General features: G+C 47.6%; 1 protein-coding gene across 3 annotated transcripts in view; it reads right to left on the bottom strand.

Moving 5' to 3' along the window:
• Positions 1-20380, bottom strand: part of arap3 (ArfGAP with RhoGAP domain, ankyrin repeat and PH domain 3) — a 386207-nt gene that overhangs the window by 90219 nt on the left and 275608 nt on the right. For all 3 annotated transcript variants that reach the window (XM_038796362.1, XM_038796359.1, XM_038796360.1), the window contains 5 exons: positions 19553-19700; positions 15793-15861; positions 14990-15064; positions 7627-7744; positions 7288-7416 (listed from right to left, as the gene is read on the bottom strand). In XM_038796362.1, coding sequence (XP_038652290.1) covers positions 7288-7416; positions 7627-7744; positions 14990-15064; positions 15793-15861; positions 19553-19700 — 539 coding nt within the window. The remainder of the gene's footprint in view (positions 1-7287; positions 7417-7626; positions 7745-14989; positions 15065-15792; positions 15862-19552; positions 19701-20380) is intronic.

Raw genomic sequence — 20380 nt, 5'->3', positions numbered from 1 at the left:
GCGAAAAAAATGACAGTCCCACCGGCGCTGTTCACCCCTGGTCACTGCTGGCGGGGACTGTGTGGGAACGCTGGGGGGCCGGCCTGTGGGGGTGGCAGGGGGGGGGGCCTCCGATGGGGTCTGGCCCGCGATCGGGGCTCACCAATCGGTGGGCCGGCCTCTCCCCCCCCCCCCCCCCCCCCCCCCCGGGCCTACTTCCTTCCACGGCTGGCCCCAGAACCCCGGCGCCATTTTGGTGAGGGGCCGGCGCGCTTTAGACATTCCCCGTGCACGCGCAGGATGGTGCGGCCCAACTGCGCATGCGCAGGAATGAGCATCTCCAACTGCGCATTAAGACTGTCTCTCTCTCTCAGGACCCAGCTACTGAGACAGTCAGAGCGCACAAGCTAATGAGCACTGTAATGAACTACAATTGGCTTTATTGGTTGGCCAATTGGAGAATGAGCTCCCTCAATGATAGCTCATTGAGGGGGCCCATATAATCACCTGTGTAGGCTTTGTGAGCCAGTCTTAATTTGACTGGACTGCTAGCAGCACTGTTTGTAGCTGCTCCTGTAATATCGTTATTGTAAATAAATATTGGTGTGGTGACGGAACTCCTGCCTCCCGTGGATTACTACAAGCACTATCACCATGCGGTAGCTGTAAGTCTGGTCAAGCCAGTAAGAGGTCATCAGTTAGATTAGTAGAGTGTCAACCCACAGCTGAACATGTACGGCAGTCCACTAGTTAAAGAAAACAGTGTTGGATCATCTCCTGTGTCAGACATCTGTTTCTAGTTTCACTGCATCCAGTTGCAGTCAACGTCGAACCAACCTGCCTAACACATCAGTGTTGTCTCCCTAATGCCCTATACAATTGCAGTAAAACATCTCTATTCCTATACTCTAATCCTCTCGCTATGAAGGCTGTAATAAGTCCATGGAGGCAGACGTCCCTTCACCAGAATCCCTTTTATTAACGAAACCAGCAGCAGGAAGGAGCAGTGCTCCGAAAGCTAGTAATTTGAAACAAACCTGTTGGACTTTAACCTGTGTTGTAAGACTTCTTACTGTTGTATACAAAGAAGAGGCTTCCTGATTGGCCCACTAATCAGGGAACTCGTATTCCAATTGGCCAATCTCAAAGGCCTGGTCTAAGTCATTACAAAGGCCAACATCCCATTTGCCTTCTTTCCTGCCTGCTGTACCTGCGCGCTTACTTTCAGCGACTGATACACGAGGACACCAAGGTCTCGCTGAGTATCCACCTCTCTCAATTTACACCCATTCAAATAATAATCTGCCTTCAAATGTATCCACATTATACTGTATCTGCCATGCATGTGCCCACCCACTCAGCCTGTCCGAATCCCGCTGAAGCATTTCTGCATCGTCCTCACAGCTCACCCTCCCATCCAACTTTGTATCATCTGCAAATTTGGAGATAATACATTTAGTTCTCTCATCCAAATCATTAATATATAATGTGAACAGTTGGGGTCCCAGCACAGATCCCTGCGGTATCCGAACAAGTCACTACCTGCCCATCGGAAAAAAAAACATTTATCCCAACTTTTTGCTTCCTGTCTGCTAACCAGCTTTCTATCCATCTCAAGACACTACCCGCAATCCCATGCGCTTTAACTTTTGTTAACAGCTGTGTGAGACCTTGTCGAAAGCCTTCTGAAAGTCTAAATAAACCACATCCACTGGCTCTCTCTGGTCAAATCTACTAGCTACATCTTCAAAGAATTCCAGTGGGTTTGACAAGCATGATTTCCTTTTAGTACATCCATGCTGACTTTGTCTGATTACATCACTGCTTTCCAAATTCTGTGCTACGGAATTCTTGATAATGGACTCTAGCAACTTCATAGAACATAGAACATACAGAGCCGAAGGAGGCCATTTGGCCCATCGAGTCTGCACCGACCCACTTAAGCCCTCACTTCCACCCTATCCCTGTAACCCAATAACCCCTCCTAACCTTTTTAGTCACAAAGTGCAATTTATCATGGCCAATCCACCTAACCACACGTCTTTGGACTGTGGGAGGAAACCGGAGCACCCGGAGGAAACCCACGCAGACAGGGGGAGAACGTGCAGACTCCGCATAGACAGTGACCCAGCGGGGAATTGAACCTGAGACACTGACGCTGTGAAGCCACAGTGCTATCCACTTATGCTACCGTGCTGCCCAAACTTCCCTACAGCCAACGTTAGGCTCACTGGTCTATAGTTCCCTGTTTTCTCTCTACCTCCCTTTTTGAAGAGCAGGGTTACATTCGCTACCCTCCAATCTGTAGGAACCATTCCAGAGTCCAAAGAATTTAGAAAAATGACCATCAATGGATCTACTATTTCTAGGGCCACTTCCTTAAGTACTCTGGGATGAAGATGATCCGGCCCTGGAGATTTGTCCGCCATCAATCCCATTAATTTCCCAAAACCATTTCTCTACTAATACTAATTTCCTTCAGCTCTTCAAAAACCGTTCCCATGCTGGCGTGGGGTCATAGCCCCAGAAGTGGAGAATCCAGCCCCATTTTTCTATTCATACTGATTTCCTTCAGCTCCTCAAAAAACTTGTGTTTCTCAGAACTTCCGGTACATTATTCACATCTTCCTTTATGAAGACAGAAGCAAAGTACAAATTTAGTTCCTCAGCCATTTCTTTGTTCCCTGTTATGAATTTCCCCCTTTCTGACTGTAATAATAATATTTATTGGTGTCACAAGTAGGCTTACATTAACACTGCAATGAAGTTACTGTGAAAAGACCCTAATCGCCACATCCTGGCACCTGTTCGGGTACATCGAGGGAGAATTCAGAATGTCAAAATCACCGAACAGCACATCTTTCGGGACTTGTGGGAGGAAAATGGAGCAGCCGGAGGAAACCCACGCAGACACGGGGAGAACATGCAGACTCCACACAGACAGTGACCCAAGCCGGGAATCAAACCTGGGACTCTGGCGTTTTGAAGCAACAGTGCTAACCACTGTGCTACCATGCCACCTAAGGGATCTACATTAGTTTTTCTGATTCTTTTTCTCTTTACATACCTATAGAAACTTTCACAGTCAGTTTTTATGTTCCCCTCTAGCTTGCTGTCTCCTTCTTAATAAATCCCTTGGTTCATCTTTGCTGAATTTTAAATGGTCAGGTCTATTCCTTTTTCTTGATAATTTGCATGCTTCTTTTTTGAATCTAATACGATCTCTAATTTCCCTTGTAAGCCATGGTTTGGCCACAATTCCCTTTCTACTTTTGCGGCAAATAGGAATAAACGTTTGGAGTTCACTTATTTGTTCCTTGAATGCTGCCATTGCCTGTCCGCTGTCCTTCCTTCCAGTAATATTTCAAAGTCCATCACAGCCGACTCATGCCTCATACCATCACAGTTACCTTTATTGAGGTTCAGTGCCCTGGTCTCAGAATCAACTACCTCACTATTCACCTTGATAAAGAATTCTACCATATTATGGTCACTCATCCCCAAGGGTTCGCTCACAGCTAGATTGCTAACTAATCCTTTCTCATTGCACAACGCCCAGTCCATGATGCCCTGTTCTCTTGTTGGTTCCTCAACGTATTGGTTCAGAAAACCATCCCGTTTACAAAGTCATGCCATTTGACATGAAGAATGTGGCAGAAACATTCCAAAGAGAAGTTTGTAGATTTGCAGGCACAAGTGGATTTTGTTGGAATCATAGCATTGTCATTGCTCCATTGACTGGATTATTACAAAAAACAAAAATTCCAAAGGACATAGGCGTGTCAGAGTGCATTTGACAGCTTGGAAATTGTACGACTACATCAATTCCAGCAGCTCCTGATTACACCAAGCAGTTTATGTTGGCTGTTGACACTATTCATGTGGGTGTTGTGTTAATACAAGATGACAAACTGAGAATTGAGTCGGTTATTTTTCAAGGAAGTTGAATGCAGATCAGAAGAAATATTCAGCCATCGTGAAAGAAACTAAGTTTGGTGTTAGCTTTGCAATATTTAAAAGTTTTCGTTGCAAATAGTTCTTCAGCAACATTTATTTATACTGACCACAATCCTTTGATACTTCCAGAAAAGTTTTTACACCAGAATGTCAGACTGTTCAGGTGGAGTTTATGTAGCTCTCTTCAGTAAGGCATTATGGGTTGAGGAAATGAAACCGTATTTTTTGGAATGATTGCAGTTCATTTTGCCAGTGGGCCAGGAGGTGTGATAAGAGATGATATTATGTTGAACATTTCTGGATTTATTGTGATATCCTGTGGAGTAGACTTGTGTGTGTGTGTGTGTGAACATAGAACATAGAACATTACAGCGCAGTACAGGCCCTTCGGCCCTCGATGTTGCGCCGACCTGTGAAACCACTCTAAAGCCCATCTACACTATTCCCTTATCGTCCATATGCCTATCCAATGACTATTTGAATGTGTTTAGTGTTGGCGAGTCCAGTACTGTTGCAGGCAGGGCATTCCACACCCTTACTACTCTCTGAGTAAAGAACCTACCTCTGACATCTGTCCTATATGTATCTCCCCTCAATTTAAAGCTATGTCTCCTCGTGCTAGCCATCACCATCCGAGGAAAAAGGCTCTCACTGTCCACCCTATCTAATCCTCTGATCATCTTGTATGCTTCAATTAAGTCACCTCTTAACCTTCTTGTCTCTAACGAAAACAGCCTCAAGTCCCTCAGCCTTTCCTCATAAGATCTTCCCTCAATACCAGGCAACATCCTGGTAAATCTCCTCTGTACCCTTTCCAAAGCTTCCACATCCTTCCTATAATGCGGCGACCAGAACTGTACGCAATACTCCAAATGCGGCCGCGCCAGAGTTATGTACAACTGCAACATGACCTCATGGCTCCGAAACTCAATTCCTCTACCAATAAAAGCTACCACATCGTACGCCTTCTTAATAACCCTCTCAACCTGGGTGGCAACTTTCAGGGATCTATGAACATGGACACCGAGATCCCTCTGCTCATCCACACTCCCAAGAATCTTACCATTTGCCCACTACTCTGTCTTCCTGTTATTCCTTCCAAAATGAATCACCTCACACTTTTCTGCATTAAACTCCATTTGCCACCTGTCAGCCCAGCTCTGCAGCTTATCTATGCCCCTCTGTAACTTGTAACATCTTTCTGCACTGTCCACAACTCCACCAACTTTAGTGTCATCTGCAAATTTACTAACCCATCCTTCTACGCCCTCCTCCAGGTCATTTATAAAAATGACAAACAGCAGTGGCCCCAAAACAGATCCTTATGGTACACCACTAGTCACTGGACACCAGTCTGAACATTTCCCATCAACCAACACCCTTTGTTTTCTTCCAGCTCGCCAATTTATGATCCAAACTGCTAAATCACCTTGAATCCCATGCCTCTGTATTTTCTGCAATGGCCTATCGTGGGGAACTTTATCAAACGCTTTACTGAAATCCATATACACCACATCAACTGCTTTACCCTCATCCACCTGTTTGGTCACCTTCTCAAAGAACTCAATGAGGTTTGTGAGGCACGACCTACCCTTCACAAAACCGTGTTGACTATCTCTAATCAAATTATTCCTTTCCAGATGATTATACATCCTATCTCTTATAAAACTTCCAAGACTTTTCCCACAACAGAAGTAAGGATCACTGGTCTATAGTTACCGGGGTTGTCTCTACTCCCCTTCTTGAACAAGGGGACAACATTTGCTATCCTCCAGTCTTCTGGCACTATTCCTGAAGACAAAGATGACTTAAAGATCAAAGCCAAAGGCTCAGCAATCTCCTCCCTAGCTTACCAGAGAATCCTAGGATAAATCTCATCCGGCCCAGGGGACTTATCTATTTTCACACTTTCCAGAATTGCTGACACCTCCTCCTTATGTACCTCAAGCCCTTCTAGTCTAGTAGCCTGTATCTCAGTACTCTCCTCGACAACATTGTCTTTTTCCTGTGTGAATACTGACGAAAAATACTCATTTAGCACCTCTCCTATCTCCTCGGACTCCACGCACAACTTCCCACTACTGTCCTTAACTGGCCCTACTCTGACCCTATTCATTCTTTTATTCCTGACATATCTATAGAAAGCTTTAGGGTTATCCTTGATCCTACCTGCCAAAGACTTCTCATGTCCCCTCCTATGTGCGTGTGAGAGAGAGACTCTGGTAAACATAATTTAATTAATCTGGGGACTGATTGTCTACAAGATTTAGGGCATCAAAGGAATGTAAGTTTTAAAGGCATACATTTGAAGTATGGATGGTAAGTTAGAGTTCCATAAGTAATAAACAAGGAGTGGGTGGGAATCGGCAAAGGAGATAAGTGTGGGGTTGTTTTTAGCTGTTAAATTTCAAAGGGGGATAAAAGGGTTCACAACTTGGAAAAGTTCATGAATAAATAAGGCAATGTTATTACATTTTATTTGATCTGAAAGTAGGGATAATAAGGAGAACATGAAAGTGTTTTTTATTCTGTGAAAGTTAAGTTTCAAAGAGGGGTTAAGAATAATGGAATCAAAAATTGAAATAGGCAAAAAAATACTTAAGGAGTGATGTTGGGCGCCTTAGAACATAGAACATAGAACAGTACAGCACAGAACAGGCCCTTCGGCCCTCGATGTTGTGCCGAGCAATGATCACCCCACTCAAACCCACGTATCCACCCTATACCCGTAACCCAACAACCCCCCCTTAACCTTACTATTAGGACACTACGGGCAATTTAGCATAGCCAATCCACCTAACCCGCACATCTTTGGACTGTGGGAGGAAACTGGAGCACCCGGAGGAAACCCACGCACACACGGGGAGGACGTGCAGACTCCGCACAGACAGTGACCCAGCCGGGAATCGAACCTGGGACCCTGGCGCTGTGAAGCAACAGTGCTAACTGCGGTGATGTGCCTCACTGTAAATACACAACGGGTTAATGTAAATACATGTAGACTAGCGAGACACTAGAGGGAGCACCAGAGACATCACACACTCAACCAATAGATCACTGTGTCAACAGGCTCACTGAAATTAAAATAGCTTTGCCTTGGGAGTATCGTCACTGGAATTTTTATAGCTAAACATCTATAAGGTATAATTGCTTTCGCTGATCAGTAAAACAAACTTTATTTAAGTAAAAGTGCAGGACTGGGATAAACAAGACAGTATAGTACACTCAAGAAACTGTTTATCTATTTGGACCCTGAGCAGATTATTGGGTTTTATGCAGAGTGAGCCCAAAATATTTTGCTGCGTAGATTGTGCGTTTCACTAAAATATCCTGGTTGTAATGAGCCTTTACCTGAGTAAAGATTTCCTCCTTCTCCTGCAGGGAGTTTCTTCACTACCAGGAACGCTGAGCTGGGTTCTGCTAGTTTACACCATTGAAGAGCTTGTTCCAGAACCTTTTCCTTTGGGTGGAGAGGGCGCTCTGTGGATATCAGGAAACATTATTGAACCACCCAATAAGTGGGCTGGATACAAAAACTTGTTGTGAATATACAGTTTCCACAAACTAACATTGAAAACAACAGCAAGGCAGGAGGCCATCATCCTGAAGTGAAGGCCAATGATTCATAAAACCATTCATTCCACAGAAAATATTCATCCATTCACCCAGTGAAAAGGTTTGACCACTCACCCAATTCACCATTTTCAATAGCTTCAAAAGTAACCCAGACCTCCTTTTCTACAGCTAATATGTTCTTCATATCTAGCACTTGATTTGTCAGTTCCTCTGATGTCATTGTAGGTGATACCTGTAGGCGTAAGGTGTCATTAGAAATGACATTCCATAGAACATAGAACATAGAACGATACAGCGCAGTACAGGCCCTTCGGCCCTCGATGTTGCACCGACATGGAAAAAACTAAAGGCCATCTAACCTACACTATGCCCTTATCATCCATATGCTTATCCAATAAACTTTTAAATGCCCTCAATGTTGGCGAGTTCACTACTGTTGCAGGTAGGGCATTCCACGGCCTCACCACTCTGCGTAAAAAACCCACCTCCGACCTCTGTCCTATATCTATTACCCCTCAATTTAAGGCTATGTCCCCTCGTGCTAGCCACCTCCATCCGCGGGAGAAGGCTCTCGCTGTCCACCCTATCTAACCCTCTGATCATTTTGTATGCCTCTATTAAGTCACCTCTTAACCTTCTTCTCTCTAACGAAAACAACCTCAAGTCCATCAGCCTTTCCTCATAAGATTTTCCCTCCATACCAGGCAACATCCTGGTAAATCTCCTCTGCACCCGTTCCAAAGCTTCCACGTCCTTCCTATAATGAGGCGACCAGAACTGTACGCAATACTCCAAATGCGGCCGTACCAGCGTTTTGTACAACTGCAACATGACCTCATAGCTCCGGAACTCAATCCCTCTACCAATAAAGGCCAACACACCATAGGCCTTCTTCACAACCCTATCAACCTGGGTGGCAACTTTCAGGGATCTATGTACATGGACACCGAGATCCCTCTGCTCATCCACACTACCAAGAATTTTACCATTAGCCAAATATTCCGCATTCCTGTTATTCTTTCCAAAGTGAATCACCTCACACTTCTCCACATTAAACTCCATTTGCCACCTCTCAGCCCAGCTCTGCAGCTTATCTATGTCCCTCTGTAACCTGCAACATCCTTCCGCACTGTCTACAACTCCACCGACTTTAGTGTCGTCTGCAAATTTACTCACCCATCCTTCTGCGCCCTCCTCTAGGTCATTTATAAAAATGACAAACAGCAACGGCCCCAGAACAGATCCTTGTGGTACGCCACTCGTAACTGAACTCCATTCTGAACATTTCCCATCAACTACCACACTCTGTCTTCTTTCAACTAGCCAATTTCTGATCCACATCTCTAAATCACCCTCAATCCCCAGCCTCCGTATTTTCTGCAATAGCCGACCGTGGGGAACCTTATCAAACGCTTTACTGAAATCCATATACACATCAACTGCTCTAACCTCGTCTACCTGTTCAGTCAACTTCTCAAAGAACTCGATAAGGTTTGTGAGGCATGACCTACCCTTCACAAAACCATGCTGACTATTCCTAATCATATTATTCCTATCTAGATGATTATAAATCGTATCTTTTATAATCCTCTCCAAGACTTTACCCACCACAGACGTTAGGCTCACCGGCCTATAGTTACCAGGGTTATCTCTACTCCCTTTCTTGAACAAAGGGACCACATTTGCTATCCTACAGTCCTCTGGCACTATTCCTGTAGCCAATGATGACCTAAAAATCAAAGCCAAAGGCTCAGCAATCTCTTCCCTGGCTTCCCAGAGAATCCTAGGATAAATCCCATCAGGCCCCGGGGACTTATCTATTTTCACCTTGTCCAGAATTGCCAACACTTCTTCCCTATGCACCTCAATGCCATCTATTCTAATAGCCTGGGTCTCAGCATTCTCCTCCACAATATTATCTTTTTCCTGAGTGAATACTGACGAAAAGTATTCATTTAGTATCTCGCTTATCTCCTCAGCCTCCACACACAACTTCCCACCACTGTCCTTGACTGGCCCTACTCTTACCCTAGTCATTCTTTTATTCCTGACACACCTATAGAAAGCTTTTGGGTTTTCCTTGATCCTACCTGCCAAAGACTTCTCATGTCCCCTCCTTGCTCGTCTTAGCTCTCTCTTTAGATCCTTCCTCGCTTCCTTGTGACTATCAAGCGCCCCAACTGAAACTTCACGCCTCATCTTCACATAGGCCTCCTTCTTCCTCTTAACAAGAGATTCCACTTCTTTGGTAAACCACGGTTCCCTCGCTCGACCCCTTCCTCCCTGCCTGACTGGTACGTACTTATCAAGAACATGCAATAGCTGTTCCTTGAACAAGCTCCACATATCCAGTGTGCCCAACCCTTGCAGCCTACTTCTCCAACCTACACATCCTAAGTCATGTCTAATGGCATCATAATTGCCCTTCCCCCAGCTATAACTCTTGCCCTGCGGGGTATACTTATCCCTTTCCATCACTAACGTAAAGGTCACCGAATTGTGGTCACTGTTTCCAAAGTGCTCACCTACCTCCAGATCTAACACCTGGCCTGGTTCATTACCCAAAACCAAATCCAATGTGGCCTCGCCTCTTGTTGGCCTGTCAACATATTGTGTCAGAAAACCCTCCTGCACACATTGTACAAAGAACGACCCATCTAATGTATTCGAACTATATCTTTTCCAGTCAATATTTGGAAAGTTAAAGTCTCCCATAACAACTACCCTGTTACTTTCGCTCTTTTCCAGAATCATCTTCGCCATCCTTTCCGCTACATCCCTAGAACTATTAGGTGGCCTATAGAAAACGCCCAACAGGGTGACCTCTCCTTTCCTGTTTCTAACCTCAGCCCATACTACCTCGGAAGAAGAGTCCCCATCTAGCATCCTTTCCGCCACCGTAATACTGTCCTTGACTAGCAGCGCCACACCTCCCCCTCTTTTGCCCCCTTCTCTGAGCTTACTAAAACACCTAAACCCCGGAACCTGCACAACCATTCCTGTCCCTGCTCTATCCATGTCTCTGAAATGGCCACAACATCGAAGTCCCAGGTACCAACCTATGCTGCCAGTTCCCCTACCTTATTTCGTATACTCCTGGCATTGAAGTAGACACACTTCAAACCACCTACCTGAACACTGGCACCCTCCTGCGAAGTCAAATCTGTGCTCCTGACCTCTATACTCTCAATCTCCCGTACCCCAAAACTACAATCCAGGTTCCCATGCCCCTGCTGAATTAGTTTAAACCCCCCCAAAGAGCACTAACAAATCTCCCCCCCAGGATATTGGTGCCCCTCAGGTTCAGATGTAGACCATCCTGTCTATAGAGGTCCCACCTTCCCCAGAAAGAGCCCCAGTTATCCAGAAATCTGAATCCCTCCCGCCTGCACCATCCCTGTAGCCACGTGTTTAATTGCTCTCTCTCCCTATTCCTCATCTCACTATCACGTGGCATGGGCAACAACCCAGAGATAACAACTCTGTTTGTTCTCGCTCTGAGCTTCCATCCTAGCTCCCTAAAGGCCTGCCTGACATCCTTGTCCCCTTTCCTACCTATGTCGTTAGTGCCAATGTGGACTACGACTTGGGCCTGCTCCCCCTCCCCCTTAAGGACCCGGAAAATACGATCCGAGACATCACTTACCCTTGCACCTGGGAGGCAACATACCAAACGTGAGTCTCTCTCGCTCCCACAAAATCTCCTATCTGTGCCCCTGACTATTGAGCCCCCAATTACCAATGTTCTACTCCTTTCCCCCCTTCCCTTCTGAGCAACAGGGACAGACTCCGTGCCAGAGGCCCGTACCCCATGGCTTACCCCTGGTAAGTCGTCCCCCCCACAAGTATCCAAAACGGTATACTTGTTACTCAGGGGAACGACCGCAGGGGGTCCCTGCACTGACTGCTTCTTCCCAGTCCCTCTTACAGTTACCCATCTATCTCCAGTCTTTGGTGTAACTACTTCCCTGAAGCTCCTATCTATGACCCCCTCTGCCTCCCGAATGATCCGAAGTGTTAAAAAAACACAGAAACAGTAACTTATAATATACAACCCAAAATGAAGACCAATTATTCATGTATTTTTTACTCAGTGTGATTCCTGATGTCAAACAGCAACAGTTTCACGTACCCATTTGACACCCACTGTGTTGATAGTATTTGTGCCAAATCTCCCATTGTTGATACACTTGTTGGGTAGTAGCACTGGTTTATTCCTGTGCCATCCTGTCCTTGTGGAGTACTCGCTGCCTCATTCGCTGTCTCTTGTCCACTGCCCCCTGTGCCCTCATCGCCTCCCACTTCTCCCGCCCCCTCCCCCCCACACTTGCTGCAACGCCCCTGCAATAGCACTGCCTAGCCACAGAAAAAAATGCACTGTACAGGTCCCATCAGATATTCCCCAGGAAAGATAGAGCATGGAGTAGATAGAGTAAAGCAATACACACCATCCATTTAAACTGTCAAAATATTTGCCTGTCTTCAATTAGGGGCAGCATGGTAGCACAGTGGTTAGCACAGTTGCTTCACAGCGCTAGGGTCCCAGGTTCGATTCCTGGCTTGGGTCACTGTCTGTACGTTCTCCCAGTGTGTGCGTGGGTTTCCTCCGGGTTCCCCGGCTTACTCCCACAGTCCAAAGATGTGCATGTTAGGTGGATTGGCCAGAATAAACTGCCTTTAGTGTTCACAATGTTTAGGTGGGGTTACTGGGTTACAGGATAGGGTGGAGGTGGGGGATTAAGCAGGGCGCTCTTTCCAAGAGCCAGTGCAGACTTGATGGGCCAAATGGCCTCCTTCTGCACTGTAAATTCTATGCAAATTACACAGAAAAGTGTTGCTTCCTGGAGCATTACAGTCATATCTAGAAATGGTTATCTTAGGAAGTGTCTTTAGGGGAGACAATGGTGTCGTGGTACTGCCAATGGACTCATAATCCAGAGACACAGTGTAGTGCTCTGGAGACTGAATAAATGTAAAGGGATATGATATAGTTGGGATTACGGAGACATGGCTCCAAGGTGACCAAGGATGGGGGCAGCACGGTAGCATGGTGGTTAGCATAAATGCTTCACAGCTCCAGGGTCCCAGGTTCGATTCCTGGCTGGGTCACTGTCTGTGCGGAGTCTGCACGTCCTCCCCGTGTGTGCGTGGGTTTCCTCCGGGTGCTCCGGTTTCCTCCCACAGTCCAAAGATGTGCGGGTTAGGTGGATTGGACAGGCTAAATTGCCCGTAGTGTCCTAAAAAAGTAAGGTTAAGGGGGGGGGGGAGGTTGTTGGGTTACGGGTATAGGGTGGATACGTGGGTTTGAGTAGGGTGATCATGGCTCGGCACAACATTGAGGGCCGAAGGGCCTGTTCTGTGCTGTACTGTTCTATGTTCTATGATGGGAACTAAACATTGAGGGATATTCAGTTTTTAGGAAGAACAGCCAGAAAGGAAAAAGTGGTGGAGTTGCATTGATGATTAAAGAAGATATTGATACAATATTGAGGAAAGATATTAGCACAGGTGATGTTGAATCTGTCTGGGTCAAGTTAAGAAACATCAAAGGGGATGTACAGGGTGGATAAGGGCAAGCCATTCCCCTTAGTTGAAGGGTCAGTTACGAGGGGACACAAGTTCAAAGTGAGGGATGGGAGGTTCAGGGGGAAATTGGAGGAAAAACTTTTTTACCTAGAGGGTGGTGACGGTCTGGAATGCACTGTCTGGGAGGGTGGGGGAAGCGGGTTGTCTCAGATCCTTTAAAAGTACCTGGATGCACACTTGACATGTCATGCCATGACATTCAAGGCTATGGGCCAAGTGCTGGCAAATGGGATTAGGATTGGCAGATCATGTGTCTTTGATGCAGTGGTGCGAACTCGATGGGCCGAAGGGCCTTTTCTGCACTGTATTTTTCTGTGATTCTGTGAAAAAAACATTTGTAGGGATGGTATACAAACCACCAAACTGCAATAGTAATGTTGGGAATCGCAATAGACAGAAACATCTGTGATTATTGGTGACTTTAATCTGCATATAGATTGGGTGACAAATTAGTAAACCTTCGCTGCACTCCCTCCATAGCAAGAATATCCTTCCTCAGATAAGGACACCAAAACTGCACACAATACTCCAGGTGTGACCTCACCAATGCCCTATACAATTGCAGTAAAACATCCCTATTCCTGTACTCAAATCCTCTCGCTATGAAGGCCAACATACCATGTGCCTTCTTTACTGCCGGCTGTACCTGCGCGCTTACTTTCAGCGACTGATGCACGAGGACACCAAGGTCTCGCTGAGTATCCACCTCTCTCAATTTACACCCATTCAAATAATAATTGCCTTCCTATTTTTGCTACCGAAGCAGATAACCTCACATGTATCCACATTATATTGCATTTGCCATGCTTACTCACTCAGACTGTCCAAATGTCGCTGAAGTATCTCTGCATCCTCCTCACAGCTCACCCTCCCACCCACCTTTGTATCATCTGCAAATTTGCAGCTGTTGCACTTAGTTCCCTCATCCAAATCCTGGATACAGGCGGCTGCCTAGGATGCTGATTGAGGGTTGCACCTCTGTAGTTGAAGCAACTTTAAACACAGCCTAGTGGTTTGTTTGAACATTTCAGAGGGCATTTAAGAGTCAACCACATTGTTGCGGAGTCTGGAGTCACATGTAGGACAGACAAAGTAAGGACGGCAAATTTCCTTCCCTCAAGGACATTTGTGAACCAGTAACTTTTCTTTTACATTTACAGTACCCAATTCATTTTTTTCCAATTAAGGGGCAATTTAGTGTGGCCAATCCACCTAACTTGCACATCTTTCGGTTGTGGGGGCGAAACCCACGCAAACACAGGGAGAATGTGCAAATTCCACACGGACAGTGACCCAGAGCCGGGATCGAACCTGGGACCCGGGCGCCGTGAGGCAGCAGTGATAACCACTGCGCCACCGTACTGCCCAGTAACTGTTTTGTTAAATAACAATCCAGTAATGTTGCCTGGTCAGTTGGGGGAGTGAGGCATACCATAGTCGAATAGCTGTGTTTGTTTTTAATTTCATGTTTTTTTTAGTTAACTGAATTTAAATTCCTCAGCTGCAACGACTGGATTTGAACTTGTGGATCTGGATTACTCGTCCAGTGACATAATCACTGTGCTATCCTGTGCTTGAGACCAATGAGGTGCTGTGACAGTGAGCAATAGGCCTGTCACTTTATACCGTAACTGGTTCTTCCCCATACCTCCAAACCCTCTCTACACATATGCAACTGATTTTGATTGTTTACCTTCATTCTCTTTATTACTTTTATATTTCTTGATTTATCAATTGTATTGTATAACAGAAATGCAGAAAATTGTACTAAAAATAAATGAATCACAGCACAAGGGGTCATACCTCTTCTGCTGGCACCAAGAATCATGTGCTAGAAAACCTATTGGTTGCTCTGAGGAATTGATAAATTTCTCACACATTTCAAACTCACCTTGAGTGTAATGCAACAGTCTGTTACCTTTGTCTCAACATAAACCTCCATAATCAGATCACCAGCCTGGGAAAGCTGTAAACAAAACAGGAAAAATATACTCTCAATTCACGCACAATACATCAATCGGACAGGTTAATTTATCCAGAATTCCCATTCCAACCAAGAGTATAACAATGGTTGCGCCAAAGAAGCACATGACTGAATTCGGGATTACTATGGCCAGGATGTGATCTGAAATGATTCTATCACAGCCCAAATAAATTATCCAGTCTGTAAATAGAACTATAATAATCCCTTTTGCATTTCCATTCAGGGATGATTATTCTTGAGATCCTTGTGTAAAATTATATTAAATAAACAGGCATCTACTTCCCAGGCTATGTGATGGTCACAACATAACCAAACTCCACCCTCGGCCCTTCTTCATCCACCAGCCTTTGTAACCTTCCAGCATCTCTCACCTCAAGTAGAACTCTCAACTCCTCAAATCAGCTTGGTTTATCCTTTCATATCAAAACTTCTGCTCCTTTCAACAATTCTTAACTTTCTTTATGAAGTCTAGTCGGGCTGGAGCCAGGGGTTACATTATCATCGTGGATCCTAGGTCAATGCAACGGAATCTCTCGAAAGGAGATTTGACCAAGTTTTTGTCCGAATGGTCATCTGTCCGAATGTCTCTCTAAATGGTTTAGTGCCAAATGTTGGTGAGATAATGCTCCTGTAAAGCAACTCCTGGAGTCTATCAAGAGGATGATGTTTACCATTCATCACCTTTTAAAAATATGTGATTTGCCACGTACCTGGACATCTTTCCATGTCATGATTAAACTGTTTTCCAAATCCATCTGTGTCACTTGGTCATCATCAATCTGTCACATACAAGAGTGAGTCACACTGGAGACTCCACAATAAACATTTATGTCTCTTATTTTAAAAAATGTTTTACAGCAGCGAATAAATGAAGAGGCCACCTGAATATCTTATCAGACAGGCACAGGAGAGGGGGTAGGCGAGCAGGGTGTAGGGGGCTACATTTAATATTGTTCCTGAAGATCAGGGGGTATGAAGGTATGCAATGGTTCAAAGGTAAATGGGTCTGAAACTAGCTGCAGCTTTCCTGGCATGAATTGGAGAATCCACTGGCATTCTTATTTATCACAATTGTTTTTGCAGTTTTCTTTGTTAGTGAAAGAGAACGATAAGCAAACATTTACTTTGTATCTGTTCAGCCACACCAAACAATAGGAAACAAATTCAAGGTAATTGGCAAAAGAGACATGATTCAACTGAATGGGAACAAAGTGCCTGGGCGAGTGTATTTATCCGCGTGTTTCCTGGTGCTCGCAGTGCTGATAAACACAAGGCTATAAAATGCCACAGTAGGAAACACGCGGCCGAGGCCACACAAAGCCCCATTTTGTTCACTGAGGAGCTCCGCTCGCCAGAACTCCTCAGTGTAGCGAGAAATCAAGATACCATTTAAAAATGGTAGATTCTCAGCCACCCCCCCCCCCCCCCCCCCACCCCCCCCAATCACCACACAGGTCATCCCCAGCCTGATCACCAGCACACAAAAAATGCCAACTTGGCACCCTGTCAGTGCCCTGCCAGCTGGCAATGTCACCTGGGCATCTTGGCAGTGCCAGGATGCTGCCAGAGTACCACCCTTCTCAAAGGGCATGTACCTGGGGGCCTCTGATCCCCTGAGAGACACCCAATTGTACTGTTCCGTCTGGTCTCCATTTGTGGAGACCAGTACTGAATGGTGCTCGGCCAAGGTTTCCGAGGCGGAGGGGATAGATCCACACCTCGAGTACCTCGAGAAACTGCATGTGATCCCGCTAACAAATGAGGGAGAGAGAGAGAAGGCGGGGCAGGGGCAGAGGGAGGGGCAGGAGCCGGGCAAAGGCAGGGCAAAGGCAGGCGCAGAGGCAGGGGCAGGGTTAGGGGCAGGGGCAGGGCAGAGGCATGGGGCAGGGTTAGGGGCAGGGGCAGGGCAGAGGCAGGGGCAGGGTTTGAGGCAGGGGCAGAGGCAGGCGGAGAGGCAGGGGCAGGGTTAGAGGCAGGGACAGAGGCAGGCGGAGAGGCAGGGGCAGGGTTAGAGGCAGGGGCAGGGGCAGGGCAGAGGCAGGGGCAGGGTTAGGGGCAGGGGCAGGGCAGAGGCAGGGGCAGGGTTTGAGGCAGGGGCAGAGGCAGAGGCAGGGGCAGGGTTTGAGGCAGGGGCAGAGGCAGGCGGAGAGGCAGGGGCAGGGTTAGAGGCAGGGGCAGAGGCAGGCGGAGAGGCAGGGGCAGGGTTAGAGGCAGGGGCAGGGGCAGGGCAGAGGCAGGGGCAGGGTTAGGGGCAGGGGCAGGGCAGAGGCAGGGGCAGGGTTAGGGGCAGGGGCAGGGCAGAGGCAGGGGCAGGGTTTGAGGCAGGGGCAGAGGCAGGCGGAGAGGGAGGGGCAGGGTTAGGGGCAGGGGCAGAGGCAGGCGGAGAGGCAGGGGCAGGGTTTGAGGCGGGGCAGAGGCAGGCGGAGAGGCAGGGGCAGGGTTAGGGGCAGGGGCAGGGCAGAGGCAGGGGCAGGGTTAGGGGCAGGGGGAGAGGGAGGGGCAGGGTTAGGGGCAGGGGCAGAGGCAGGTGGAGAGGCAGGGGCAGGGTTAGGGGCAGGGGCAGGGCAGAGGCAGGGGCAGGGTTAGAGGCAGGGGCAGAGGCAGGCGGAGAGGCAGGGGCAGGGTTAGAGGCAGGGGCAGGGCAGAGGCAGAGGCAGGGGCAGGGTTAGAGGCAGGGGCAGGGGCAGGGGCAGGGGCAGGCGGAGAGGCAGGGGCAGGGTTAGGGGCAGGGGCAGGGGCAGGGGCAGGGTTAGGGGCAGGGGCAGGGTTAGGGGCAGGGGCAGGGGCAGGCGGAGAGGCAGGGGCAGGGTTAGGGGCAGGGGCAGGGGCAGGCGGAGAGGCAGGCGGAGAGGCTGGGTTAGAGGCAGGGGCAGGGCAGAGGCAGAGGCAGGGGCAGGGGCAGGGTTAGGGGCAGGGGCAGGGGCAGAGGCAGGCGGAGAGGCAGGGGCAGGGTTAGGGGCGGGGCAGGGGCAGGGGCAGGCGGAGAGGCAGGGGCAGGGTTAGAGGCAGGGGCAGAGGCAGGCGGAGAGGCAGGGGCAGGGTTAGAGGCAGGGGCAGGGGCAGGGGCAGGGGCAGGCGGAGAGGCAGGGGCAGGGTTAGGGGCAGGGGCAGGGGCAGGGGCAGGGTTAGGGGCAGGGGCAGGGTTAGGGGCAGGGGCAGGGGCAGGCGGAGAGGCAGGGGCAGGGTTAGGGGCAGGGGCAGGGGCAGGCGGAGAGGCAGGCGGAGAGGCTGGGGCAGGGGCACGGGCAGAGGCAGGCGGAGAGGCAGGGGCAGGGCAGAGGCAGGGGCAGGGGCAGGGCAGAGGCAGGGGCAGGGGCAGGGTTAGGGGCAGGGGCAGGGGCAGAGGCAGGCGGAGAGGCAGGGGCAGAGGCAGGCGGAGAGGCAGGGGCAGGGGCAGGCGCTGAGGCAGGGGCAGGGGCAGGGTTAGGGGCAGGGGCAGGGGCAGGGGCAGAGGCAGGCGGAGAGGCAGGGGCAGGGGCAGGCGCTGAGGCAGGGGCAGGGGCAGGGTTAGGGGCAGGGGCAGAGGCAGGCGGAGAGGCAGGGGCAGGCGCTGAGGCAGGGGCCGGGGCAGGGTTAGGGGCAGGGGCAGACAGGCAGACAGACCTCTTCTCTTAATCTCCCAGCTGACTGAAGGCAATCACGGTCTGTTGCCGGGCAGAATACAGTCTTTGGCATTGAGCACCAGCCAAGCAATCGAACCAAACCCCTCTGATCTCTCAGCTGTAGAAAGTCTGAGCTCTTCTGTTAGAAATCTAAATCTTGATTGCACAGTGTACTCTTTTGCAACTTCTGAGTTCCTCACTTCCTCTGCTCAACTTAAAGAAATGTGTCCATTAAATGATCATGACTAAGTAAAATAAATGGGAAATAAGGGAATCAACATGAAGGTTCCTTAAAGTACCCAACTCACCCATTAGATAACGCACCCCTCTCTCATGTTCTAGTAAAACACATTTCTCAGATGGAAAATGACGACCAATTTCAATAATAATGATCAGAAATTCATCCTAGGTCTTATAGGATGTTAAAGAAAGCAAACTGCAGGAGATGCAGGAACATGATGATGATTATCCAACCTTATTTTACTTCAGCGCCCTCCTCACTCTAGACACTTTCCAACACAGCAGTATATTTTGTATTTCTCACCTGTCACCCTTAGTTGCAAACACTCACTTCAATCTAGATGTCACCTTTTGGTTTCTGAATCAACAGGAAAATTCTCAAGTTGAGGTCCAACAGGGGCATCGCGGTTCAGAGTCTAATATTCCTTGTGAAGTGTCATCAAAAACATTCAACATATAACATGCTGATGCCATATACCAGATCTTCTCTTCCATCTCAGATGTCCAAGACCTCCAAGCTTCTCAGAATTACTGAGAATGTTAGTCTATTTTAACATGATGACTCAGATACCACATTGCCCATCAGGCACAACATTCATAATGATATAATCCAGATGTGGTTACTTACATCAAACACTGACACATAGTTATCAATCAGATCTTCAATCACTCTGACTTCCTGCTCTCCTTTCCCATCTGTTTGGAATAAGCTGGGAGCAAAAAGTAGCGACAGATTCTTGGTGCACATCTGGTTCAGCTCTGCACATTTCTGAACCCTGTTCACATGAGGAAACACAACTCAAAACTTTACTTGTTGACCATGAGATTGCCGTGCCTGCTTTATCTGAATCAAAGTATTGCTTTCTGGGCCAAAAAAAACTTGACAGGAGAATGGAGATAAGGTGGAACATGGTGGAACTCAGTGTCTCATTCTATCGTAAGTAGATGTCGCAGCATTTTCAGAGCTTTTACACTCCCCAGTTAATGAACATGAATTTCACAATATTATGGCACAGACTCAATGAGCCATTACCGAGCGTCTTCCCCTGTAACATGCATCATGAATATCGCCTCTATTAGTTTCCTTAAATCCCATCCAAATCTCTGCTCTGAAATCTACCCTTAAAATACACAAATTAGTGACATTTATTGATGATTGTAGCAAACATGAGGAGATACAATAGTAGAACAACAATCCAATTTTAATATATTACATATGAACACGGAAAAAGCTGCAAACACTCAGTAGATCATGCAGTATCTGTGGAGAACAAAGTTTTATTTTTCAAATTGATGACATTTCAACACAACTGCATCTTGGGCACAATTTAACAGGACACAAACAGAGTGCAAGATCTACTGGCCACGTCGTGACCCAATGGGAGCGTCCGTGGCTGATAGATCCCAGATGAAGTCTCCCATGGACGTCCCGACAGCCAAGATGTTTGCAGCTGAC

This window comes from Scyliorhinus canicula, chromosome 4, assembly GCF_902713615.1.
Source record: "Scyliorhinus canicula chromosome 4, sScyCan1.1, whole genome shotgun sequence".
In the NCBI taxonomy this organism is placed as follows: Eukaryota; Metazoa; Chordata; class Chondrichthyes; order Carcharhiniformes; family Scyliorhinidae; genus Scyliorhinus; species Scyliorhinus canicula.
The sequence above is the reverse complement of the archived record's forward strand: the minus strand, read 5'-3'. Positions and strand labels throughout refer to the sequence as shown.